The 27,260-nt window shown below is 39.3% G+C and overlaps 1 protein-coding gene and 1 pseudogene across 1 annotated transcript; one reads left to right on the top strand and one right to left on the bottom strand.

The window, feature by feature from the left end:
* On the bottom strand, positions 1 to 2,023 carry LOC118993810 (ras-related GTP-binding protein D-like; annotated as a pseudogene).
* A 342-nt stretch (positions 2,024 to 2,365) lies between these two features.
* On the top strand, positions 2,366 to 11,881 carry KIAA1586 (KIAA1586 ortholog). Its single transcript, XM_037056317.1, is given in 22 exon segments — positions 2,366 to 2,402; positions 3,393 to 3,571; positions 3,728 to 3,811; positions 7,891 to 7,969; positions 8,519 to 8,562; positions 8,564 to 8,920; positions 8,922 to 9,020; positions 9,846 to 9,940; positions 9,942 to 10,008; positions 10,010 to 10,253; positions 10,256 to 10,320; positions 10,322 to 10,517; positions 10,520 to 10,633; positions 10,636 to 10,850; positions 10,852 to 10,945; positions 10,948 to 10,974; positions 10,977 to 11,148; positions 11,150 to 11,278; positions 11,280 to 11,413; positions 11,416 to 11,495; positions 11,497 to 11,546; positions 11,803 to 11,881. Coding segments are annotated over 22 exon segments (2,640 nt in total).
* The last annotated feature ends 15,379 nt before the right edge of the window (positions 11,882 to 27,260 follow it).

Below are 27,260 nucleotides of genomic sequence, written 5' to 3'. Positions count from 1 at the left end.
TCACTGAGCCACACCAGCCAGGGCAAGAAACACTGTCACTTCTTTTACATAAAGGCCTGTTGTAATATTCTGCTTCATAATGGCTGTTGATTCTTTGTATGGGGTTTCTGTGGTGGACTCCAGCCAGCAGAATCCACTCATTGTGACTGAAGACAAGAATAAGTGCACAGGAGAAAGCAATCCTGTGGAGGAAAAGGGAACGGAATGGATACTCCCTCAAGAGGAGAGCACCTCTGAGTGCCTCAGCTACTCTCTCCAGAGGAGAGCGCCCGGACCCTTGCCTAGACAGCCTTTTATTGTTTTGGGGGGGGTCATACATTAAAGAAGGATTTATTATTACATAGAATATTATTGTCTACATTTTAGGTACAATCAAGGAAATGAAAATAACATGCATAGGGGAATGGCGGTGAGTTGATTAGCTCTGTCCGTGGGAAAATTCACACAGGCTTTGGATATTACCTTGAAGTCAGACAATACACATTTGTTGTTTTAGACCAGGGTGATGGAGTTTTAGCAAGAGCAAGCCATAACAGTCTGTATGCATTTTCTAGGCCTGATTCCCACGGGAAAACTCGGTTTGAAGGTCTGGCTTCTGCCCACACCTCGCTTCTGTGGGTTATCTATACAGAGCTGAGTCACGTTTGTCAGACAACAAACTGGTCCCCTACAGGTTCCTGCTCCACCTTCTCTGAGACCATGAGTACAAGAGATGTCAACAGAGCTCGTAGGTTTGCGTCTACTGGGGCACTATCAGTTACAACATAAATTTTACTGACCACAAACATAAACGTTTCAATTCCAAAATTTAACGGAAAGAAGTTTGGCAAATTCTCCCAGGTTGGGAAATGGGTGATCAATATCTGAACCATTTGCTAAAAGCTTCAAATATTGGATGATCATACATTCTTGTCAGGTAAAAGCTAAGGAGGGTTTTTTTTTCTAATTCAGCATCTGCAAGGTCATCATTTGCTCTCTGTTGACTATCTCTTTGGGCTTCCATGCCGTGGTCATCAAACAGACAATTCACTTCATGAATACGCACTTCTAGGTTGCTGTCAATGTTCTCTTTGTAAGCCCTGGTCACTGTGAGGCAGAGGCTGGCCAGGCCTTCCATGTAATAATCATCCTGGGACTCAATACCATATCAGTGTTCCTGTTTCCCTGAATATCATGTCATAGTCAAATGTAGAGTCAAAAAAGTCATTATGTCCTGGCAAGTCCCAAACCTGAAAACTAAAGGAGCAATTGGATACATCTTCTCTGCATGTCTTTTTTTTTAAAAGATTTTATTTATTTATTTTTAGAGGGGAAAGGAAGGAGAGAAGGAGAGAAACATCAATGTACCATTGCCTCTGGTGTGTCCCCTGCCAGGAACTGGCCTGCAACCCAGGCATGTGCCCTGACTGGGAATCGAACCGCGATTCTCTGCATGTCTTAATAGTGCTGAGAACAGTGTTTGGTTGGGAGATGTTTTGTGAAAAACAGCTTTCCGAATAGACCACTTTCTGTTTCTACTCAGGCCCATAAGCAGAATTCTTAGCTTCACTTCAATGCTAAAGGGCTGGGGTAAAGCTTCTTTGCCAGCTGCTGGAAACCTATTTCCAAACTGAGGTTTTGCCTGGAGCTTCGTGTGAGCCCCAGAAGCAGGGGCTGTGTGTCCCTGTGCCAGACTTGTTGTGTGTCTGGAACTTCAACCCCTACTCCAACTGCCTGTCCCTTTAGGCGTCAGCCAGAGAGCCTAATGCATATTGTTCTATAAACACACACACACACACACACTGCTTAGAAAATTAAGACTCAAAGGAAATTTCCTCAAACTAATAAAGGATCTTCATTTAACATAAGTAGTCAGTCACATGCCACGTTTTCATTTAGACCAGTAAAAAACAGCCTCTGAAAAGGTAAATATCTGCTGGGGTCAAACAACAGATAGGAATAAAGTCAGCTGAAAAATTAAGCCAACATTACTCCCAAAGAAATACCATAGAGTCAAGGTGACTTTGGGGACTACTGCTGTCATACTCAATATGAAACTGTGTTCTCTGAAGTCATAAAGTATCAGACACTTTGTTGTTCAAAAACATATCAGTAACCCTGGCTGGTGTAGCTCAGTGGACTGGGTGCGGGCCTGTGAATCAAAGGATAGGAGTTCGATCCCTAGTCAGGGCACATGCCTGGGTTGCAGGCCAGTTCCCGGCATGGGACACAAGAGAGGCAACCATACATTGATTTTTCTCTCCCTCTCTCCTTACCTTCCCCTCTAAAGATAAACAAATACAAAATCTTAAAAAGAAAAAAAATTTAAAAAATGTATCAGTAATATTGAAATATCTCTCCCTTGGCTAGTCACTTATTAGAATCCATGTTACTCTGTAGCCTCCAAGTTGACAGGACCCCAGGTCTGCACTGCAGCCCAAACCTGATCTGAGCTCATGCAGCCTTAATTGGCTTTGAACCGACCCAAACATTGTTTCCCTTAAATTTCACCTACCTTTACCCTTTCTTAAAATCTCCTAATAAAACTATTCCTTTGTTGTATGACCTCACTCATCGTAGGCTTGGCTCAAAATCATTAAGGTGATTTGTGGGGATTACAGATTTGTGAGACTACAAATGATCTTAGGCTGATAGGGCAAATAGAAAAAGTTTTAAAAGAATGCTCAGTTAACATTTGCTTTCATCCATTTTATCTCTTCACAATTGTTTGTGAATATTTAAAAAAAAGGCTGGCCACTATTTTGGTAAGGCAATATCTGAGCAAACCAAGAAAAAACATTTTAACATCATTAATCTACTATCTAGACCAGCAATTTTCAACCTTTTTCATCTGCGGCACACACAAACTATTTACTAACACTGCAGCTCACACACACACACACACACACATATATATGCTTGCCAACCTGATAAAAATACATATAATTTTGAGTCGTTCACACTGAATGGCTATTGTTATGTTTGCTATTGCCATTTTTTTTACTTGACAATCTAAAGGAAAAAAGGTCAGTGCCCCTGTCAGGCATTGCATGTTTTAGAAATTCTTGCTGCGTGCCAGTTGAAAATCGCTGATCTATACCAATATTTGACTGTAAAAATAAGAGAGAGGCTGAAGGAAAAAGCTCCTCTACGATTCTTTTTTAGTAGAATTACAGCCTAGAGAAACGCTAGTGCCACAGCTGGACTGGTCTTCACACACACCCCAAGCGACCTCCCCGCACAGAGAACTACGAGTCCCGGAGTCCTGCGCAGGGCAGGTGGTGGGGCAGGTGGGTGGGCAGGTGCGGGGCCCTGAGAACGAGGATCCAGAGCCCAGAATTGACCCAGGGCAGAATTGGCCACCCCCCCCCCCCCAATGAAGTGGCTTTGCATCCCATGACACGGTCGGTTAGGCACTCACCCAGGGCCTGGTCACCCCGGAGCAAAGCGGTACTGGGCGGGAGCGGAGCTCGTGGTGGTGGCTCTCAGCTGCGGGGACGCCGGCGACAGCGGCGGCCGCCGGGACAGCAGGAGTGGCGGTGCTGTCAGTCGGGCCGTGGGAGAAACGGGAGACTGGGTCGGCGGTGAGCCGGTGAGCCCCGAAGGGCTTTGTGCGCCAGGCGTCACCGACAGACAGGCCTGCTCTTCAGCGCTGAGCCTGCACCCCTCCGTCTGGAGCAGCTGCGGGAATCCCGAGCGGCCGGGAACTGGTTTGCGCTCTCTGGCGACTTCTGGCTTATTTTTGTAGATAATAGAATCCGTCCCTCCAGCTGGGCCTGAGGCATCTGAATCCACAACAGATGAAAATGAAGATGACATTCAGTTTGTTTGTGTAAGTAGCAACGATATTCGGGTTTTTCCCAGAGTCAAAGCCTGCGTGGTAAGCGATTAGGAGACTACGCCTCCTCACCTGGTCGTTCGTCATCCAAAAAATACGTTTGCACGTCTAAGGTGCTAGACGTTGAGGAGCATGGCACGGGGTTAGCAGATGGACCGAAAGAGGGCTCTGAGCAGCCGCCGCAGCCATCACCAGGACTGTTGGTTCAGTACATGTCGAAGCTTAATCTTCTCATGCCTTCCTGCAGAGCCGTTTTACACTCAGTCGTCGACGCCAAGTTCTGGTCTCGAGATTGTATTGAAATGGGGCAACAGTGTCTTCTAAGATGAGACGCAGGTGAGGGAGAAGGGACGGCTAAGGATGAGGAAGTCTGTAGAAAACGGGGCTGTTGTAAGAACTCGAAACCTGAGGATTACACAGCTTCAGAATGTGGAGGCAGAGAGCCTGAAGGTCTCGCAGCGTAGTACACTTCATGTTCATAGTGAAGATCCCTTTAGGACAGTCGTTCTGGAGCTTCCGTAAATGCAAATACGCAGGTTCCTGGACCCCGCTCCAAACATGCCCAATCAGAATTTGAAGGTGAGGCCTAGGAATCTGTATTTTGGCACAAACAGGAGGGCATATAACTCTGAGCACACTTCGTATAGCACTACTTTAGAAAACCTAAGAGGGTGTTACGATACATTTTGGTACAATATTCACCCAAAACATAAATTATTACGAAGTCCCTGTTTAAAGTGGTCATTTAACTAGCTAAAATCACTTCTACCCCAAACAATTCTTTTGACAATTTCTCTGATGAGTTGAGGTTTCCTGCTAAAGGTGTATAATATTTTTTAATGAGTGCGTGTTTAATTTTGTATATGCTTTTTATTCACTTTACGATTAGGGCAACCTCATAAATCACTTGTTTTTTAAATAAAAAAAATTCCCTCCCTAAACATTGCAGGGCTGTAAATGTTGTTTGTTGTTCTAGTTGCAGTTGTATAGAAATTCTCTACAGGATCGTTCCCTTGACATTCTTCTCCGTCAATAGTGCATATGATACTCTTTTCGTGACCCTTGAAACATGTATTTGGAGGCACCGAGAGGGTTTGTTGCCGACTACCTTCTTGTGGTGAGGGGTAAAGGGTGCAGCTACGGGAATCGAAGAGCAATGGTGTCTGCTTTTGTTCTGAAAAACATTAGAAAAGAGCATTCTGTGAGTCTTTAGGAAAAATAGTTTTGGTGCCTTGAGTGTGGTACATGGACAGAAATGTGGGACACTCTGGTCTTTGTAGGGTTTTGAGGAACTGTGATTAGGAGTGACACGTGTTTATGCTCCGTGTGCCTTGAGAAGCACAGAAGGAATCTACAAAATTAAGGGTGAAAAAAATAAATTAAGTGGAAGTTTAATATTCGGAAGATTAAATAATTATATTGTAAATTCTGACTGAGTTAATATAGCAGCTTATGTTCCTCTGAGAATTAAAAGCCTTACTTTAAATTTCATCTTAAGTGTAGAGAATCTTTTGCATCCTTGCACCTAGCGTTTTGTACGTCCAGCTTTATACATTTAGTTTTGTTTCCAAATAGAGGATGGAAGATTTGTTAGCTCCTTAAGGAGAAGTGAGTTACACAGGATGGGGCAAAAGTAGGTTTATACTTGTTCCTGTGGAAAAAGAATACAATAATTAACACATGAAATTATAAGAACAAATACTGTTTTGCGTACTCAGAACTACAAACCTACTTTTGAGCCACCCTGTGTGCTCTATGTGGAATTGCAGGCCCAGCAAGAACCTAGTAAAAATACTCTTATTGCTTCTAAACGGTGCCACATGAAACAATGATTATTTACCCTGGCTAGTGCAGCTCCGTGGATTGAGCGCAGGCTGCAAACCAAAGGGTTGCCGATTCGATTCCCAGTCAGGGCACATGCCTGGGTTGTGGCCAGGTCCCTAATGAGGGCAAGGTGAGAGGCTACCACACATTGACATAGCTCTCCCCCTCTTTCTCCCTCCCTTCCCCTCTCTCTAAAAATAAATAAATACAATATTTTTAAAGTGATTATTTAATTCTTCATTAAAATACATTAAGACAGAATTTACTTTCTTCGTTATACTATCTTATGCTGGGATCCACCAAAATATGCTTATTTCTGTGTGTGTGTGTGTGTGTGTGTGTGTTTTAAAGATTTTATTCATTTAGTTTTAGAAAGAGTGGAAGGGAGAGAGAATGAGAGGGAGAGAAACATCAATGTGTAGTTGCCTCTAGCACACCCCCCTGGGGGACCAGGGACCAGGCCTGCAACCCAGGCATGTGCCCTGACTGGGAATCAAACCGGCAACCCTTTGGTTCTCAGTTTGGCACCTAATCCACTGAGCCACACCAGCCAGGGGTATTTCTCTGTGTTTATTAATACTGCCATCTCATAAAGATGAAATGCCACTGGGTACAGCTCCCTGCTTGAGGGTTCTTCATATACAAAAAGAACATTTGTGTGTGTGTGTGTGTGTGTGTGTGTTCTTTTTTAAAAGAAATGTTTTATTTATTTTTAGAGAGGGGAAAGGAGGGAGAAAGATCAATGTATGGTTGCCTCTCCTGCACCCTCTACTGGGGACCTGGCCCACAACCCAGGCATGTGCTCTGACTGGGAATCAAACCAGTGACCCTTTGGTTCGCCAGCAGACGCTCAATCTACTGAGCCACACCAGCCATATGTGTTCTTTTACACCTTTTATCAAGAAGTATGTTACAACTTAATGTGTTCTGGCTTGGATTCCTTAGTCTTTTCATGTAAATCTCACTTACCAGCCTTCAACCTGCATTGCGGCACAGCATCTTCTTTGCATTCTGTCATAAACATAACCTCAAACTAAACACAATGTGCCAAAAGAAAGGAATGATAAAAATTTGGCAGTACAAAAAGAGCCCTTATCTTGAAGTTTTATTGACCTATACTGGGCCTGGCACGAAACTCCCCTTTTTTATTGCAAAACCTTTTATTACAAAATCATCAGTATGTAATTCTGTAACATAATAATATCACACTCAAGCACACCATATGACATTTTAGGTGAAATGTTCAAATTAAAGCCATAAATCATTATGCCCATATTATTACCCTACCAACAACACTCAAGCAGAACTTACTTCTGCTGGACCCTATAAAGACAGAAGAATATAATTCTTCACTGTTCTCCTTGCCCTTGCTCTATTTTAGTACTTCATTATCATATTTGGGGGATTAGTTATCTTGTTACTAGCGTTCTTACACATCATACTCTCCTAATGTTCTTGAAACAGCTCTAATATTGTTCCCATCTCAAAACTACTTATTGATTCCTTTGCCTATTGAATAAAATCTAGGTTTTTGACTGGAGTGGTTATGGCCTGGTCTATTTGAAGGTGGGGCACATGTAGTGAAAGGATTGAGAAGATTTAGGGTTTGATGTTTGATTGGGTAAGAATGTGTACACTGAAGCAGAGCTATCAAAGAATTCCATGACTCAGCCCTGGCTGGCGTAGCTCGGTGGATTGAGCTCGGGCCTGCGAACCAGACGATCACGGTTCGATTCCCAGTCAGGGCACATGCCTGGGTTGCAGGCCAGTTCCCAGCAGGGGACTCATGAGAAGCAACCATACATTGATGTGTCTCTTCCTCTCTCCTTCCCTTCCCCTCTAAAGATAAATAAATAAAATATTTTTTAAAAAAAAGAATTCCATGACTCTGAGCTTTGATATCTAAGAGATTATTGATAACCATCCAAGCTAAAAAATTCTATTCCATGACATATGTGTCTTAACACTACCCCTATATTAGTTCCCATTTCCAAAGGAATCCACATGGCTTTATTCCTCTGTGTAGATTTACACTCTTTTGGGTTCTGCTTTAAATACATACTCATCTATTCTGAATCTTTTTCTGTGATGCTTTTGTTTCTGATTATTCTGTGCCGCGTTCAAGTCTTTCTTCTCAGGATATCTTGCTAATTCCAACATCAAGAACAACAAAATCCCCACTGGTTGTAAGTGAAAGTTTGGTTTGAATGAGTATTCATGACTTGCACATGTGCTCACTTCCTTTTTAGGAAGGACTTTCAAGACCTGTTCTTGAATATATTGATCTGGCCTGTGGTGATGATGAAGAACCTAGCACCTTTCATACTGACGTGAGTCTATTTTATTTATGTTTTTTTAGTTCTGTCACTAGTGCTGGAGGTGGCTTGAACTGGCCTGCAAGCACTGATTAAGTGTTCAGGAATTTTATGAGCTGATTGTTAAACATAGCCATTAATAAAAATTAAAGAATATAGTCCTGGCTGGTGTGGCTTAGAGGATTGAGCTCCAGCTTGTGAACCAAAGGGTTTACCAGTTCACTTTCATCTTATTCATTAATGTAAATGAAAATATCAACCACTCTTTTCATTGGAACTGTACTCATTTGTAAATCATATGAGCAACTTACTTGTTAAATTGGATGATAAACAGATTTTGTGGCACAATTATTGGCTCTAGAATTTTAAAAACTGATAGTGGATTTTTCAAGAAGTAGCACGTTGTACCAATGTTATAAGTATGAACTGATTTTTATCAAGGCAAGTATTTTAGATTAATATTTATTTCAATAATTATACACAGAAATCACTAACAAAACTATTTACATTAACCCTGAAAGTATTATCATGAATTTAGCTTACATATGTAAAATTATTTTGCACATTCTGTTCCCTAAAATTCCAGAATGCCAGGGTGAGTTTTTGTGTTTTTTTAAATGTGAAGAAGGTGAAAATAGACACAATAAGTAATAATGGAATCACAAATCAGTGTGGGTTGCCTGTCAAAGGAATAGAATTTTCTGTATGTCAAAAACCAGTCATTAAAGAAAAGCCATCATGTTCATCAAAAGAACATGGAAGAAAGGAAGAAATAGATAATGTTTTGCTTCCAGATTGTTGGAGTGAAAAACAAGCACTTGTATTTACTGCACAGTACAAATGGCTTGAAATAAAAGAAGGTAAATTAAGATGTAAGGATTGCTTAACAGTTCCATATTTGGGACCAAAAGCCAAAAAGCATGTTCGTATATCCAAGGAATGGATTGCATATTTACTAACTGCTTAATGGCAGTAATAAAATTCCTAGACAAGCTCCTCTGTGAAAAAAAAAATTACAGAACATACATGATATTTCTAAAGCTTATAATAAAATTCAGGATTTTGTTGGGAACCACCCTGCCTGGTTTTGGAAGCTGTAACCCCCATGGCTAAGACTGAGTAAAAAGACCTTGGGACCATAAGCCACTTAAAGAGACAAAGCTTATCTTCCTGGTAGGGGCACCGCCTCTGCCCTTTTTCAGGTCACCCTTCCTGGCCCCCCGGCAGATGACTGATTAGCCAATGACAGGTAAGATTCCTCAAGGGAGGGATGACCTAAGACAGGCATGGTCTTAAATGGGCCCTCAGGGAAGGATTTGGGGAGGTATAAAAAAGGGGAAGATGGACCCTCACCCCTCAGCTTTGACTAGCCAGAGTCCTCATTCTATCTACTAGAAGTCTCCTAATCTCTTTGTTGCCTTACTTCCCCTGCCTGATTTAAGCCTGAAACAATGCCAGAGGTGGGTGCGGCCCTGTGCTGGAAAGGGCAGGTTTCCCAGGGCAATCAAGCCTAAGAAAGAATGCATAAAATCCTATGAAACCTGCTTTGCTAAGAATGCCCTCAATTTAATGGTAAGGGTCCAAGCATAGAATGAGGGGAAAACTTTGTTTCCCCAAAGTTTTATGGCCCTTTAGCTATCTGACCCTGACTCAGAATTAGCCCTCATAGTTCTTTGAATGTTATCTGTTGTTTGATCCTTACTGCCTGACAATGATTAATGAGCTTTACCTGTATTCCTGTGCAAATTAAACCTAATAAAAGCAGATTGAGAAATAGCTTCTACTTGGAGAGATTGGACACTTTTCCTCCCCAAGCAGATCCAGTCTTGGTAGACTTATCCTCATCTGTGGCAGATGGGGGGTCCTCTGCAGGCAAAGCTCCCCCACAGGATTTGTTAAAGGAATCCATTACTGACCCATTTTTTACTATAGTGCATAAACAAAATAATAAAAATATTGATGCTACGATTAAAGTTTTCAGTACTATACAGTTTAGTAAAATGTAATAGGCCTTTGTCTGATACTGAGGGGCAAATAGAAGTACAAGAAAAGAAATGGAGAGGTCAGTTGTTTAAATACATGCTACAGTGCAACAAGAATAACAGAACATGATTCAAAAGAAATGAAGGTGAAGATATTTAAGAATATTATAGAAGAGAATGCCAAAATTTGTATTGTAATTGACGAGGCATCTACAATCTTGAAAAAAGGCATCCTATTGACTTATCTCCAGTGCACATGTCTGTCAGCCTCTGCACCAGTTGTGTTATTTGTTGCTTGAAAGGAATTGGTGTCAACTACAGTAAGTGCATTGTCAATACACTATTGAATACTTTAAGTGCTATTTAAAGTGATAAGCCACTATTGTGGCTTTATTAATAAATATGTGAAAGCAAACTTAATTGCATTTTGTTCTGATCCTGCTAACATAATGCTGGGAAGGAAACCTGGAGTAGCTACAAAGATGTTAGAAAAGTTTTTGAAATGTTTCCTGAACTGTTTAAACTATCAATTGCAATTGTCACTTGATGATTCAATATCCAAAATAAAACAAGTTAATCATTTCAAATATTTCTTGATAAAATTTATTCCATTTATCATCAGTCTAATAAAAATCAAAACAAGCTTTTAGAACCTGTAGCCAAAGACCTTGAAATTGAAATTTTTAAACTTGGCCTGGTATGGGACCAAGATGGGCAACATGTAGTTTAAAAGGTGGTACTTCTGTATGGTGTGCATATCCTGTATTATACATGAATTTTTATCATTCTTATTCTGGTTTGGCAAAGAGATTAGCCAACATTAATTTCTTGCAAGCTGTTGCTATAATGACTGACCTTCTTGAAGAATTTTCACTGCTTTCTACTAAATCACAGTCAAGATTAATTAGCATTTCAGAAAGCATAAGAATTAATCAAACACACCATACAAGCTTTGGAAACTTTAACAATTGGTACTAGAAATCATGAGTCTCAAATTGAAGCTTTGATTTAGATAAGTTTAAAGACACTCCATTTAATAAAACAATAAATGTAATTCTTTTCCTAAGAATATGTTACTCAAAAATATAATTCAACACATGAACTTATGTCTTCTATCTGACAGAAACCATAATGAATGTTTTTAAAATTATTTTGATTTGCTAGAACCTTCTACATGGCCTTATGAATAACTTCAACATGTGTTACTAGTGAAAAAAATTATTTCATTTATGTGAAATTTTAAAATATAAAATTGATTTAAATGATTTCTAGGAATTTGTAAATAATAATATAAAATTGAATAATGTTTCAATCCTGCAACTGTACAAAAAGCTAAAAAGATAGCACTGTTACAATCAATAGTGCTGAAGCTGAAAGCGGTTTCAGTTTAATGAACATAATTTGTACAAGAGTGAGAAATTGTTTAACAATAGGTCACATATCAGATTTAATGACAATAAATTTGTTGGGGGAAGAGCAGATTGGGATGCAACTCCATTTGTAAAATCCTGGTCAAATTGCAACCACAGGTGGGCTACAGATACAAGTGTTTGGCAAAAAATCAACAAAAGCCTGCTATGAGAATTAGCTACCTGTATGGGACCTACTGTATGCTTTATCATATGTAAATTGTATGCTATACATTCTCATATAAATTTTTGAAAGCCAAATGTTAAACTTTTATCAGCATGATACTGTTTAAAAGGCATTTGCCAAAGAGATGAAGCTGATGATGATTATTTTTTAGGAGCTATAGGTTTTTGGAGATTGGCCAACATCTGCTAGAGTGGTCCACAATACACATTCCAAGGAGTTCTGTACCGAAAATCCAACTATTTCCACTTTTGCTTTGTTTTACTTTTAGTCAGGATGTGAGAGAAGAGCACAACCTAGAGGAGTTCGAAGTTCTGGAAGTTATATCAAATGAAACAGATATGAAATAAAAACTGTAAGCCTTTTGGTTCTTGTCTTTCTCATTTCCATATCTGCGCTAACACAGTAACCGTGAGCTATAGGTGGCTACTAAGTACTTGAATTCAGTAAAATTAAGGCAGTAAATTATTTATTTATTAAGAAATAAAAATAAATGCGGGGAAGAAATGTTTTGACTCAAAATTTTTTGTTTTTTTTAAATGTTTCGCTTCATTACCTTTTTAAAAATGTGATAGCTGTAGTGTGCCTGTCAAACTCGTGTGCCATGTCTAATATTACAGAAAAACATTACTGATTGAGTTAGTATAGACAGATGAATTCACTGCAAATTAGTTTTTTCTATAAAGCAATGTAAACATACGATGTTTATCTAAATATTTTATACACATAACAGGAATTATGGTGATAATTATGCAGATTGCACTTAGTAATTGAAATAACCAAATTAAATTATCTTTCTATATTAGATATGAATTTGAACAAATTTTAAAGTTTAAAATGAAAGCATACTGAAAAATAACCAACTAGAGATACAGGAACTGATAGGGACTCAAGACTTGGAAAATTTTAGTTTAAACTAAAAAGTTGTAAGCCTAGCAAGTAATGTGTATGTTAAAGCTTTTGTTTCAGAAACTACAGACAAGGCCCCTACTGGCTCCTGGGAAAACTCCTGACCTCCTAGGGCTCTGCTAAAGATCACCGCCTGGGGACAACTGGAGGCATTTGGGCCTTTGTGTTCCAGGAAGAGACAGATGACTACCGCCCAGGACAGGAATGTTGCAGCTTCTATCACCTAATCCTCCCTGAATCTCAAAAGCCCTTACCACACCTTGTTTATTCTCTGGTATAGAAAGTGTGGCCTGGAAAGAGAAGGCAAGATGGTCTGTTATGGTATGAATCCACCAGCTTCTCAGATCACCAGCCATCTGAATAAAGCTCCCATAAAGATTCAAACGCTGTCATTGCTTATTGGGTTTGGTAGTGACAGGCAGGCAGAACACTGGTGTCTTTTCTGGTTTCAGGACTAGTACTACAACTGGAACAGTAAACAAAATAACTCTATGAAGGTATGTTGCATACTTCATACTGAATGACAATTCCAGATTGCTGTGGCAGAGAAGAATGAGCTCTCATTTAATCAATTAAAGACTGCAAAGTGGGCAATATTGAGGCAGTTTCAGTAAATGCTTAATGAGGTTATCTATTAAAAGTCAAACAAGAATTGAAATTTAGTTGCCTGAAATCACAATTAAATGTCTAACAGAAATTTTTAACAAATTTTAAAAGGATCAAGCCTATAAGTTTAGCCAGATATAAAACAGCTTGGATTCTTTCATGAGAAAGAACAAGTTTCAGATGGATAGAGAGTAAAATAAATTATTTCAGTTACAGAAATTGTTAGAAAAGTATGAGTTAAAGCCTCAACATGTTTTATTTTTAAAAAGTGTGAAGTTTTTAGTTGTTACCAAATGTTGCTTATAGAATATAAGACCTAAGAATGTTAGAAATTAATTTATTTAAAATCTGAAGAATTGCAACTACTTTTCTTTAGATTTAGATGAGTTATGTAATATAAGAGACACAACCCAAGTAATCTTGGAATACATTTTGTGTCATAGGACTTAAATTTATGCAAGAAATAATTTTGATTCGTGACCTTAAAAAATCAAACTTTATCCAATTCTTTAAATAACCAAAGATTATTTAATCTTTTACATTTGTCAGAATAGTTTCAGCAAGATGAGAAAAAAATATTTCTATCACAATAAATGGCATCCCAGCAAAGTTAGGTCAAAAGTCATATTTCATTGGAAATTTTAAGTGAGCCTAATGTTTCCCTTATTTTTGTTCTAAGAAAATATGATACAGTTTAAAAATATTTATGCTAAGTTTCCTGAAAAGTTTTTGACAGGTGTCATGGTATAGTTGTTAAGTGTCCATCATATGAGTGCAAATGCTATGCATAAACATCAGCTTATAGGACTGTTAAAGAATTAAGACAATGCATTTGGTCATGTGTACTTAGTTCATTGAATTGTGGAAGGGTTCTGCAAAACTTACTGTACGTGCTGGTAACATCAGTTTAAGATTTTATTGCTACAACAGAAATGGCTAGCTAAACACATAATAAAGAAAAAATGGTAGTTTTCTCCTCAATATGATATGAATGATATAAATTTGAAACTCCAAGGAAAAGAAAAAGGTTTATACTTCTTTTTTTACATTATATTTGATTGATTATACTGTTAGAGTTGTCCCAATTTTTCCCCCTTTGCCTGCCTCTACCCAGCACGTCCTACTCCTTCAAGCAATCTCCACACCACTGTTCATGTCCATGGGTCATGCATTTACATTCTTTGGCTACTCCCATTCCTATACTGTATTTTACATCCCCATGGCTATTCTGTAACTACTATTTGTACTTCTTAATCCCCTCACCTCTTTACCCTTTCTCCCACTCTCTCTCCCACCTGGCAACCGTCAAAAAGCTCTCCATTTTGTCTCTGTTCTTGTTTGCTTTGTTTGTTTTTTAGATTCAATTGTTGATAGATATGTATTTATCATCAGCTTATTGTTCATAGTTTTAATCTTCTGTATATTTCTGTCGGTATTGTCTGAGATCTGCCACTCAGTAGGCACCTTAATATTCTCTGCATTTTCTGTTTAACTTTAATTTAATTCTTTTGGGTTCTGCTGATTTTGTCTGTCACCTACTTGCTGAAAAAGTGGGGCAATGTTTTTTAGATCTGTATTTGTTTCTCTTTTTTTTTCTTGTTGCTTTGTTTGATTTCTTAGAAGGAAAAGAATGTCACCAGTTTGTTCATACCAGGGAGTTCCATCCAGCAGAAGCCTAAGGCAACTCTGATCCTCACTCTTTTATTCATAGTCCCCATGCTCCCCGAGGCTCTTTTAATCTTCTTTTCTCTGATATACTAGAATTGGATAAAATCTGTTGTGTCGGTTGTTTATCTTCTTGTTTATTCATTGTTCTGGGTACTTGATGGACCCTTTCAGTCTGGATAACTGCATCCTTCAATTCTGGGAAAATTTATTTTATTACTTTTCCCATAATATCTATCTAACATTCTTCTCCCCACTCCTCATTTTATCTCCTGGAATTCCAGTTATCCTGGGAATTCAGTGATGACCTGCCGAATCTCTACTTCTCCTATCTCTTCTCTACCTTTTTTTTTTAAGTCTCTGGACTTCTTTCCTTTTTTCTGTTTTTGAGAGGTTTTTTGGTTATATAACTTGCAGCCATCTATTAAATTTTAATTTCAATTCAAAATTCTAACTTACAGGATCTGTTCCTTGTTCTTTTATGGTTTCTTTTCATTAAAATCCGATGCTTACTTCTGGATGCACTTCTGTTATTTTGTAGTTATTTTAGTTATCTTTTTCTTCTGGGAGAAAAATGTTTAAAAATATTGTTTTCTGGGCATTATTTGTTTCACCAAGATCCCTTTTTCTCATTATCTTGAATTTTCTTTTCCTCTCCAGGGCCTTCTATTTTATCCTTGTATGGCCTCTTATGTTTAATCTATTGCCTGGGGAGCTTCACTTGTGAGTCACTGTGTATGTAGAAGGCCATCTGTTTTTTGGGGGGTGCCCTACATATCAGTCTGATACTGAGTTTTGGTTGGTGCCAGATTACTCACCAGAAGATCAGTTGGTTCTCCTGAAAAATGGGGCAGGAAGTAACAATGTTCCAAAAAGAGACACCATGAATTCTCTTCGTAGCTCTCACTCCTGCCCACAACTAAAATCCGGTGTCCTAGGCCCTGGATATCTCCTTTTAATTTAATGCAGAGAATGTCTTGTGAGTAGTATGTGGAGATATGTAAGACAAGGAATTTCCAGTTACTACATGCAATCTGTCGACCTCTGTTATGTAGAACCTTAACCCCATCATTCATTGTACCCAGTGTCAGTTCTGAGTCAGTCCTGGGTTTTCTAGGGCAAGCTGATTTGCTTCTTATGCCCTGTGAAATTAGCTACATCTATTTTCTGTTTCTCAGAGTTTCCTCAATTGTCTAATAGATATACTAGCTTATAAAGTTGTATGGATCAAATGAAGTTATGTATGTTATATGCATAACACAGCATATGGCATTTAGTAATCATCCAACAAATGATAGTTATTTGTGTTATATAACCTTTCAAAATCCCTGACAGACTTAGTAGGCACATTAATTCACTAGTGATAGTGTCCCCCAAATCTCCTCTATTGCTGTTTTGTGGACTTATTAATGTTTTTAATAATCATTTTAGAAAAAAAAATTAGGAAAGCCCTGACTGGTGTGGCTCAGTTGGTTGGGCATTGTCCCATAAAGTGAGGGGTCACCACTTCAATTCCTTGTCAGGGCACATGCCCTGGTTGCAGGTTCAATCCCTGCTCAGGGCCTATATGAGAGGCAACTGATTGATGTTTCTCTCCTCTCCAAAAAATAAGTATTTTTTTAATTAGGAGAAGTGAAATAAATTCATGCTTTAATTCTGCCATTTCGATGTCTTAATTAGTAGAGATTTATAAATTATAACATAATATTTAATTATAACTTAGTATCCTTTATTTTTCAAAGAAATTTTGACTATTTTCATAAATTTCTTAATCCAGATGAATTTTATGATCATGTCTTCCCCAATCCCCTTGAAAAAATTATTTCACCCTTGAAATTTTGATTGGAATTACACTTAAGTAATTTTCAAATCTGGGAAGAAGTTATGTCTTTGCAAAACTGCTTCTTCCAATTCACAAACAAGGTCAGCTTAACTTATAGTTTTTCTTTTCCTCGATAAATTTTTGCATTTTTTCTTAGTGGCCCTACACAATCATGAATGTAATTCTCATGTATTTTATATTTTTTGTATTTTACATTTTGCTACTCTAAGTGGAACATTATTTTTAATTTTACATTTGGTCATTGCTATATAGAAAAGTAGTGATATTTATATGTTTTACTATTTTGATGGGTTTCCTGGGCAGGGGAAAAAAATGCACCTTCTTCAGATATGGTCATTTCACTTCCTTTTTCTAATACCTTTGCTACTTTCTTGTTCTTATAGCATTGCTTATGACTTCCAGAGATATGAGTGGTGGTTACAGACATGTTTATTTTTTCCCTTGCTTGAACAGGAGTGTCTTCAGTATGGTTTACGTTTTAATTACTTGTTTTTGGTTAGAGATAAGACATTGTTTAACAAATATCAAGCTGATTTGTCTTATGGCTTTGCTGTGTTAAACAAGGATGTACAAGAAAGCACACACACATCTCACATATATACCAACTAAAAGAAGACAGTTATTGTGATTCTAATATCTGAGACCCTTGTGATAGACAATCTAGCTATATTCTCAGAAGAAAAGTGGACAATTTTCTACTGAGAATGGCAGGACCCAGAGCCAAAAAGGAGGGGAGAGAGAAGGGCTCTATCTAGCATCTTGGAGTTATCTACCACACAATTCTGGTACCACTTCCAGGGTCATTTTCTTCCCACACAATTCCATTTTAGGATCACACGAACAGTGTGTGGAGACTATACCTCATGATTTTAAAAGTAATCTGTTTGGCCTTATTTTATTCTGTCATTAGTAATTAAGCTGGACATGTAAACAGCAATTATACCATGAATTCACACAAAAAACCATTTGACAAAATTCAGCACTCACTTGTGATGAAAATATTTTCAAAAAACTCATAAAATACCAGTACTTAATATTTAATGGTATAAGAGCAAAATGCTTTCTCTCTAAGATCAGGAACAAGGTGAGGATCTCCATTCTCACCACTCTTACTTAACATAGTGCTGGACATTCTAGCCAGTACATGGAGGTAAGGAAAACTGTTCTTATTTGAAGATAGTTGACTATATAGGTAATCTCAAGAAATCTACAGAGAGAGAGAGAGAGAAACAGCTAGGAGTAGTGAGTTCAGCCGGGTTACAAGATCACTGTGATTAGTGTGTGAAACTCAGCTGTTTGTGTGGATGACAGTGACGGTGACGATCACACAGACACCCAGGTTGAAAGTACAGTACCATTTACCACCACTTCAGGAAAACACTTGAGTACAAATCTAACAAAATATATACTGGATTATATGCAAATCTAGCAAAATGTATATAGGGTTATATGCTGAAAACTATACAATGCTAATGAAAAAAATCACAAACATGCTGTGTTCATGAATTGGTATAGTAAACATGGGATAAATGTTAATTCTCATGAAATTGATATACAGCTACAGTGCAATTCCAATCAAAGTCACAAGATTTTTTAATATTTAGACAAGATCATTGTAAAATTTGTATGGAAAGGCAAAGAAACTGGATAGCTAAAACAATTTTGAAAAAAAAGAACAAAGTAGGTAACTAGCATATGAGATTTCGAGACTTACACAGCTACGATAACCCAGACTGGGTGGTGTGGGGGCCGGTGGCGGATAGCCACAGACCAATGAAACAGAAAACCTAGAAATAGGTACACAAATGAATATACAAATATCTCCAGCTTAATTTTGAAAAAGGTACAAAAACAATGGAGGGAAGAGCTTTTTCAAAAATGCTGTTGGCACAAGTGAGCATTTCCCGCCCCCCCCACCCCGACACACACATACCAAAATGAACCTCCCTCATAAAAAATTAACTCAAAATGGGTCATGAACTGAAATGTAAAATGTGAAACTATAGATATTTTAGAAAATACATAGGATAAAATCTTTGGGATCTAACAAAACTACACAAAGTTCTTAGACTTAATACCAAAAGCATGATCCATAAATGGAAAAATAAAATGGACAAACTGGACTTGGTCAAAATTAACTGTTGCTTTGTGAAATACATTATTGACAAATGAAAGACAAGTTAGACTATGAGAAAATGGTTACAGACCACGTGTGCAATAGGAGACTAATATCTATAATACATAAAGAGTTCTCAAACTTAATAATAAAATCCAATTAGAAAATGGACAAGACATGAACAGACATTTCGATGCAAAATGTACAAATGGCAAGCACATGAAAAGATGGTCAATATCATTTTCATTAAGAAAATAAGAATTAAACCTACAACATGACATCACCACACTTATCACAATGGCTGAAATAAAAAATAGTGACGACACCAAATATTGCCAAGAATGTGGAGACACTTGGTACATATATTGTTGGTGGGAAGGTAAATGATATAGGAACAGCCTGGAAAACACTGGCTATTTCTTTAAGTAAATATGCTAAGCCATATGTCTCAGGAATTGCACTATTGGGTATTTATCTCAGAGAAATGAAAACGTAGGTCACATAAAAATCTATACAGAAGTGTTTATAGCAGTTTTATTTGTGACAGCCAAAAGCTGGAAACAACCCCAATGATGTCTTTCAACAAATAAATGGATATCGCATATCCATACCATGGAATACTACTCAGTAATGGAAAAGAACAAAGTATTGATACACAAAAAAACCTGAAAGAATCTCCAGCAAATTATTCTGTGTGCAAAGAAAGCCAACCCCAAAATATTTTGAATACATATTGAATAATTATATATTGAATAATTCCATTTATACAACATTCTCGAAATGGCCATTATAGAAATGAAGAACAGATTAGTGGTCTCCAGGGGTTAAGGAGGAGGTGGAGCCGGAAGGGGAGATGGAATGGACACAAAAGGGCAGCAGGAAGAGTCCTTGTGGAAATAGGAATATCCTGAATCACTATCAATACTAGTGATACTAGAATTTTGTGAGATGTTACCATTGAGGGAAACTAGGAAAAGTGCACATAGTACCTATCCTATTTACTTCTTATTTTAAACAGCTTTTTTGAGATATAATTCACACACTGTAGGGTAAGGGGAGGCAGTCTGGCTTCCTCACCCAGGTGTCTGGGTAACGAAGGGAAGCAGAGTTCCCATAGCCTTGGAGGAGCCTGATAACCAGTGTTCTCACAGCCTTCAGATTGGGTCTGATAAACTGCTTCCATAACATGAAGTGGGCTCGCATGCACAGAATTATGTTATGTTATATAATGTTCTGGCAGTTTTCCAGCTTTGTTTCCCTCTAGTACTTAAACAGGTAGGGACTCCCTGCTGGGGGCAATGATGATGAGAGAGACACAAGGAGACAGGTGCTGAGATGGGTGCCATGCTGGGGAGCCAGGGCCACAACATGAGACATGCAGATAGACACGTATCTTGACCCAAGAATAAAGGTAGGCTGGACATCCCAACAGCTCCATGAATATTTTTCTGTCTGCACAAATCCCATGAACCTGCCTGGCCTTGAAGGGTGGCAACACACATACCAAGCAAGCGTCACTTGCTTAAAGTGTGCAGTTCAATATTTTTAGTATAGTCACAGATATGTACAACTAACTCTACAATCTCTTCTAGACTGTAAAACTTTGTTCATACATCCCCTCTCCAGCCCCAAACACTTACCTACTGTTAAGGACATTTAATACCAATGGAATAACATGTGGTACTTTGTGACTTCCTTCTTTCACTTAGCATATGTTTTGAAGATTCGTCCATGTTCTAGTATTAGTACTTTATTCTTTTTATGTGTGAATGACACATTAGTCCCTGCACTCTAAGACCTCCTCAAAGGATGTCTGAAACTGAAGACAGTATGGAATGCCATGTAACCTGTGCTTTTCCCTATACACGCATACCTTTCCACTTAGCGGAAGCATTTTATGGCCTGTCTTTGGCATTTCTGAATTGTCAGTGTCACTGCTACTCTGGCACTATGGGGACATTAAGTAAAATAAGAGTTACATGAACACAAGCCCAGTGATACTGTGACAGTCCCCCTGATAGCCAAGAAGCCTACTTAAGTGACTAATGGGTGGCTAGTGTATAGCACATGGTTATGTGGACAAAGGGATGATTCACATCCCAGGCAGGATGGATGGAGCAGGACAGTCCAAGATTTCACTCAGAACGATGCACAATTGAAAACTTACGAGTTGTTGATTTCTGAAAATTTTCATTTAATATTTTTGGGCCACAGTTGACTATAGGCAATTGAAAACTGCAGAGAAAGCAAAACTATAGAAAAGGGAGGGGAAGGACTACTGTATTCCATTGCATATAAATATTCTACATTTTATTTACATTCATCAGTTGATGGATATATTTGGGTTGTTTCCACCTCTTGTCTATTGTGAACAATGCTGCTGTAAACATTCCTGGACACGTTTTTGTGTGCATGTGGTTTCACTTCTCCCGGGTATGTATCTGGGAGTGCGGTTGAGGGGTCATATGGTAACTCTTCTGTTTAATCATTCGAGGAACTGTCACCCTATTTTCCAAAGTGGAAAGGGCAGGAAGTGGTATCTCATTGTGGTTTTGATTTGCACTTACCTGATGACTGTGGATGAAAAGGGGTCACATGAAAGAACGAAGCTCGCGCCATTTGCTATTGTGGCATCAGTTGCCTAGGAGGCCTATGACCTTGTTAAACGTCACTGCCATTTTACTCTTCTGAGCTTATGCTCCCAGGACTGGAAAATTACTGGAAAAGCAAGAACAGATTGTCACTAACCACTCCCCACAGCCACAAGCAAAAGATAACATTTGAGCCAACTGCAGCAAACCCAGCGGAAACCGCCTGTGTTGCAACACTCCTCACAGCCCAGCAGCCACACAACAACAACCCCGAGTCTCACTTTTTATAATCCAATAAAAGCTCAAAACCCAAACCCCTCAGGGCCAGCAAAATTGGAGAGAGGATTCAAATACTTTTCCATCTCTCTGGACTCTGTAGACAGCCCCCTCCTCACCCAGCTTCATGGCCAGTGATCACTAAGTCTCTTTGGATCTCAGGCCGCTAACATTCACATAACCAAAGGCAGCAGTTTTCTAGTCATGCCCTGTTCACCAGCCTATTGCTTTCCTCCCAGATTCGGACATGAGGGATGCCTCTTGACTGCCTCCCTTCTACTCTTGACCTTGTCCTATGACTCAGGGACACCTGACTCTGGGACAGATCTCTGTGTTTTCGGTCTGATCTTGGATGTTTGATTCCTGGGGTCACATCTGTCTAGGTCATCAGAGTCAGCCTCTCTGACCTTTCCCTCCCTCTGCATGTTTCCATCCCTGAGATGTCCTCCTTTCTTTCTTATAGTTCTCACCCTGGGCAACACTCAATTGCCTCTGCCCAAAGACTCCCCACTAGGATATCTCCTTAAGAACTTGAAGGCTCTGGGACTCACAGCCTCAAGCCCAAGCACTTGATTTTCTACTGCAATTCGGCCTGGCCCCAATACAAACCAGGTGATTAGGAGGTCTAGCCCACGAACAAATCTCTAAATTATAGTACTGTCCTCCAACTTGACCTGTGCTATTGCCATCTTAAGAAATGGTCTGACATTGCTTACATTCAGGCCTTTTTCAAACTCTCATCGTCCTGATCTCCATACCTCCTGTCACATGCTCTCATTTACAGCTCTTTCCCTTCCTCCTCCATCTTCCCAAGATTTGGATGATCTCCCCCTCTCTGCACCTCCTCTTCCTCCTCCATATCCCCCTTTTGATCCTTTGCCCAATTCTTTAACATTTCTATATTCATATGATGTGACATTGTCATGATCCCTTCTTTTACTTTTTTCAAAAATTGCATTTCACTGATTATGCTATTACAGTTGTCCTGGTTTTTTCCCTCTTCGCCTCCTCCCACCCAGCACCCCACTCTCTCAATACCCCCACCATTGTTCATGTCCATGGTCATGTGTATAGGTTCTTCCACTATTCCATTTCCTATACTGTACTTTACATCCCCATGGCCATTCTGTAACTACCTATTTGTACTTCTTAATCCCCTCACCTCTTCACCCATTCTCCCCTTCCCCTCTCCCATCTGGATACCACCTGGTAATTAACTTCTTTGCTCTTGTTCCTTTTAAGATTCTCTCTTTATCTTATCCTTCTGCATTTTAATTATGATGTGTCTTGGAGTGGGCCCCTTTGCATCCAACATAATTGGGACTCTGTGTTTCCTGGGCTTCCATGTCTATTTTCTTCACCAAATTAGGGAAGTTTTCTTTCAGTATTTTTTCAGATTTCCAATTTTTTGCTCTTTCTCCTCTCCTTCTGGCACCCCTATGATGGGAATTTTGTACCTCTTAAAGTTGTTCCAGAGGCTGTTTATACTATCCTCATTTTTTTGGATTCTCTTTTTCTTCTTGTTGCTCTGCATGGTTGTTTTTTGCTTCCTTATGTTCCAAATTATTGATTTGGCTTCATCTACTCTATTATTGTTTCCTTGTAAATTACTCTTTATTTCAATTAGTGTATCCTTTGTTTCTGACTGGGTCTTTTTTACACTGTTGAGTTCCTCACTAAGTTCCTTGAGCATCCTTATAAAGTGTTTTGAACTCTGAATCTGATAGATTGCTTATCTCCATTTTATTTAGCTCTTTTTCTGGAGTTTTGATCTGTTTTTTTTATTTGGGCCATGTTTCTTCATCTCCTCATTTTGGCAGCCTCCCTGTGTTTCTGTATATTAGGTATAGCTGTTTTGACTCCCTGTCTCAGTAGTATGGCCTGATATAGTAGGTTAGTGTCCTGTAGGGTCCAGTGGCACAGCCTCCCCTATCACCCAAGCTGGGTACTCAAGGTGTACCCTTTGTGTGGGCTGAGTGTACCCTCCTCTTCTGGTTGATTCTTGGTTGCTGCTGGCAGATCAGTGGGAGGGATTTACCCAGGTCAGTCAGCTACAAGGACTGTCTATGACCACTAACTACCACTCTCTACCCTCTGTGAAGGATCAGTACAGGGGCAGGGTGGTGGTACTCCAATGCGGTCTATAGCTGTCTACTAGATGCATTGGCCCTGGGTTTTCCCTGGTGGTACAGGCCAAAGTCAGCCCCAACCTGTGTTTTTCCCAGGGCACTCTGCCTGAGCTGTAAAGCAATCTGAGATGACTGCTACTTGTGCTGGGCTTGGAGATTCCCAGGCAAAGCCGCACTGTGAATCTAGGCTGGTTGCTGCTAGTGCCAGGCCTGGGGCTCACTGTAACCAGCTGTTGCTTGTTTGATAGAATTTAGAAGCCAAGACCAGCCATTCTTATGGAAAAGAAGCTTGGGTAGGCCCATCAGTTGGGTGGGATTGAGTCTCTGGGGAACTCCAAGTCAGGTCAAACAGTGTTACCTAGGTTGATGGAGTTTCAGATATGGCACCATCTTGCCAGCTCTGTGGGGAGAGGGTTTAGCTAAGAGACAGTGGCCTTTGCTCATCTTGATGCCAGATACTTGAGTCTCTCCCTGTATACCACTGTTGCCTTCCAAGCTGCCACCCCCATTCTGGAGCTCAGAAGGAGTGTGTCTGAGTTGGTGAGTCTCTGTGTGGCTTCTTTAAGAGGAATTGCTTGGGAATCTAGAATTTTCTTCCATCAACTCAACCCCTACTAGTTTTTGCAGCCAGAAGTTGTGGGGACTTACCTTCCTGGCACTGGAATCCTGGGCTGGGGAGCCTGGTATGGGTCTGGGACTCCTTGTTCCCAAGATATCCCTCCCAAATTTTTACCCACATGGGTAAAAGACCAGCCAAGACGCCAAGACCAGCCCATTCCGCATCTGCATCCCTCCTATCAATCTGGATGGATATGTTTTCTTTAATCCTGTAGTTGTCACACTTCCATTCAGCTCAATTTCTGATGTTCCTGAGTGATAGCTGTTCTGTATTTTAGCTGTGATTTTGATGTGGTTACGTGAAGAGGTGAGCTACGTCCGCCTCCACAACCATTTTGACTGGAAGTCGAGTCCCTTTTACTCCTTAGTCATAATTCTTTGTAGATCTGTGGACATGTGGGCATGTGTACAATAGCTAATGTGAAGTCTTTTTCTTACAAATCCATCTGCACAGTCAGTTTCTGTTGCCTGTTTTTTTTTCAGGGGTATGGGTGATACTTTTCTATTTCTTTGCTTGCCTTTTGTTATTATTGTTGTTGTTGGAAACTGGACATTTTAGATAACATTGTAGCAGCTCTGAGTTGTTATTCTTATTTGCTCCTTTGTTTAGTGACTGGCTAGATTATTTTAGTGACTTCTACTCCCCACTACTCCCCAGTGTAAAAGCCTTGATGTTGCTTCTCAGGGAGGTACTGTATCCCACAGTCACCACCGGCTGACATTGGTTTTGGTAGAGCTCTCTTCCTCTTTTCCTAAGCATATGCAGGAGTTAAAATGCACTAATTCCCGCTGGTTGCTCTATTGTTATCAACAATGCACATGAACAAGTATAAAAGACNTTATTATTGTTGTTGTTGGAAACTGGACATTTTAGATAACATTGTAGCAGCTCTGAGTTGTTATTCTTATTTGCTCCTTTGTTTAGTGACTGGCTAGATTATTTTAGTGACTTCTACTCCCCACTACTCCCCAGTGTAAAAGCCTTGATGTTGCTTCTCAGGGAGGTACTGTATCCCACAGTCACCACCCGCTGACATTGGTTTTGGTAGAGCTCTCTTCCTCTTTTCCTAAGCATATGCAGGAGTTAAAATGCACTAATTCCCGCTGGTTGCTCTATTGTTATCAACGATGCTGTGGGGATAAATTATTCTACAAAGTGATCCAATCAAATTATGTCTCTGAAGAAATACTTTTTTTAATATTTAAAACTTTAAAATATGTCTATTGATTCTAAAGTGAGAGAAGAAGAGAGAAACATTGATTTGCTGTGATATTTGCCCTGCCCTGACTGGGCATTGAACCCACAACCTTAATGTTTGGGGACGATGCTCTAGCCAACTTACCTACCTGACCAGGGTAGGGATATTTTCTGAGATCAGTACTTGGCATTTTTTTTTTTCTTTAAGAGGACTCCTTTTTAGTTATCTTATCCCATGGTTCTCCTGAAAGCTTGGCAGCCACAGTTTTATCTTGTATCTTGAATGTCCTCCCCATTGCTTTTCACCACAATTTCCTCTGTTGTCGACAGCATTCATGGGGTTGACCTTCCCTATCTATTGCAAATGAAGTCAGCTCCTCTGTGAGGGGATTAAGAGCTACCTGCTTTACAGCCTACTTTTCCTTCCAGGCAGAAACTCAAAACCAGGGCTCTGGAGCTGGGGGTGAGGACAATGGCAAACTTCTCTTTTAATAACATCTCATTTTAGGAGCTGAACACTTGGTGGAGGAGTAGAGGCATCAGCCTAAGCTCTTCTGGTCTTATCTTTCTTGACGTAGAATCATCACCTTACCAGGTAGGGCAAGGGTAATAAAGGCCCCAGTATTCTCAGTGCACTGTGTTCAAAGAGAATTTCTGGCCCATGAGTGCCACTTGCACAGAAAAGGAGTACCCCTGTCAACTGCACTTATCCATGACTTAGCTTCAGCACCAAATCTGGGGATAGGATTAAAAATGCTGATGTCCTATTCATTCTCTGATTGTGAGTTGGGGGCAAGGGAGTGGAAAGAGAGCCCTAGAATCTTGTCTGCAGCAGTCTGGAGTGGAGTCTAGGAGCGGGGGGTGATAGGAAGTTGTCTTGGTTCAAATACCATATGCTCTTGCCTCTGTTGCAGAATTTTCATAGATTTCCTTGAATAGATATTTCATTTGCTGTTTGTCTTTAACACCAGTATTAATACTGGGGCCATTGTAAGAGTATAATCAAAAAACTATACTAAGAGAGAAAGGATCTTATCTCATAAAGCAAAATAATGGACCTGCATCTCAAGTAAAACATTAAAAAAAAATTCTTCACAGTTCATTCTCCATCTTGAATCCTGAACCAATTGGCAAACAACTCTGCTTCTCCCTTACCAGTTCCCTACTTTAAAAATTGCCTTTAAAATCATCCAGCCCAATCTTTTCTAAATGTCCTAGGATTGATAGACTCCCAGGCTTTGCCTATGGTTTGTTGTCTTTTGTTACATGAACCTAAATAAACCTGGTTTTGTGGGAACAACAGGCATGTCTGGTAAATATGTTAGAGGGTTTCTAAGGATTCTGTTACAAATTTATAGTCCAGCTACCTAAAGAAAATTATTTCTATGTAAGTACATTTCCTATTTCAGGCATGGTTTGCTTGGTAATTTTACTTGATTCTCATCATATTATATATATCTTGTGTTTTTAAGAAATATGCTTCTAGAAATTTTTGCTAAACATTTTCAACAATGGTAAAAATACTTCATACTGTTTTATGGGTTAGAGTACATGCCAAAGTTGAACCATTCCTTTCCCCATTTAGATTTTCCCCATTTTTGCTATTACAGAAAAAACCTGTGATAAATATTTTAAACGAAGCTTTCCTACAGATTAAATTATGCCCTCAGGATGAATCCTTGCAATGACAACACCTGAATTGAAGGACGTGAGTATTTTGGGGCTCTAGTCCCATAACGCTTGCTTTCCAAGAGTTTTACCAGTGAATTCTCCTACCC

The sequence above is a fragment of the Sturnira hondurensis genome, unplaced genomic scaffold (assembly GCF_014824575.4).
Source record: "Sturnira hondurensis isolate 20B ecotype Veracruz unplaced genomic scaffold, ASM1482457v3 Scaffold0008908, whole genome shotgun sequence".
Taxonomy (NCBI): Eukaryota; Metazoa; Chordata; class Mammalia; order Chiroptera; family Phyllostomidae; genus Sturnira; species Sturnira hondurensis.
The sequence above is the reverse complement of the archived record's forward strand: the minus strand, read 5'-3'. Positions and strand labels throughout refer to the sequence as shown.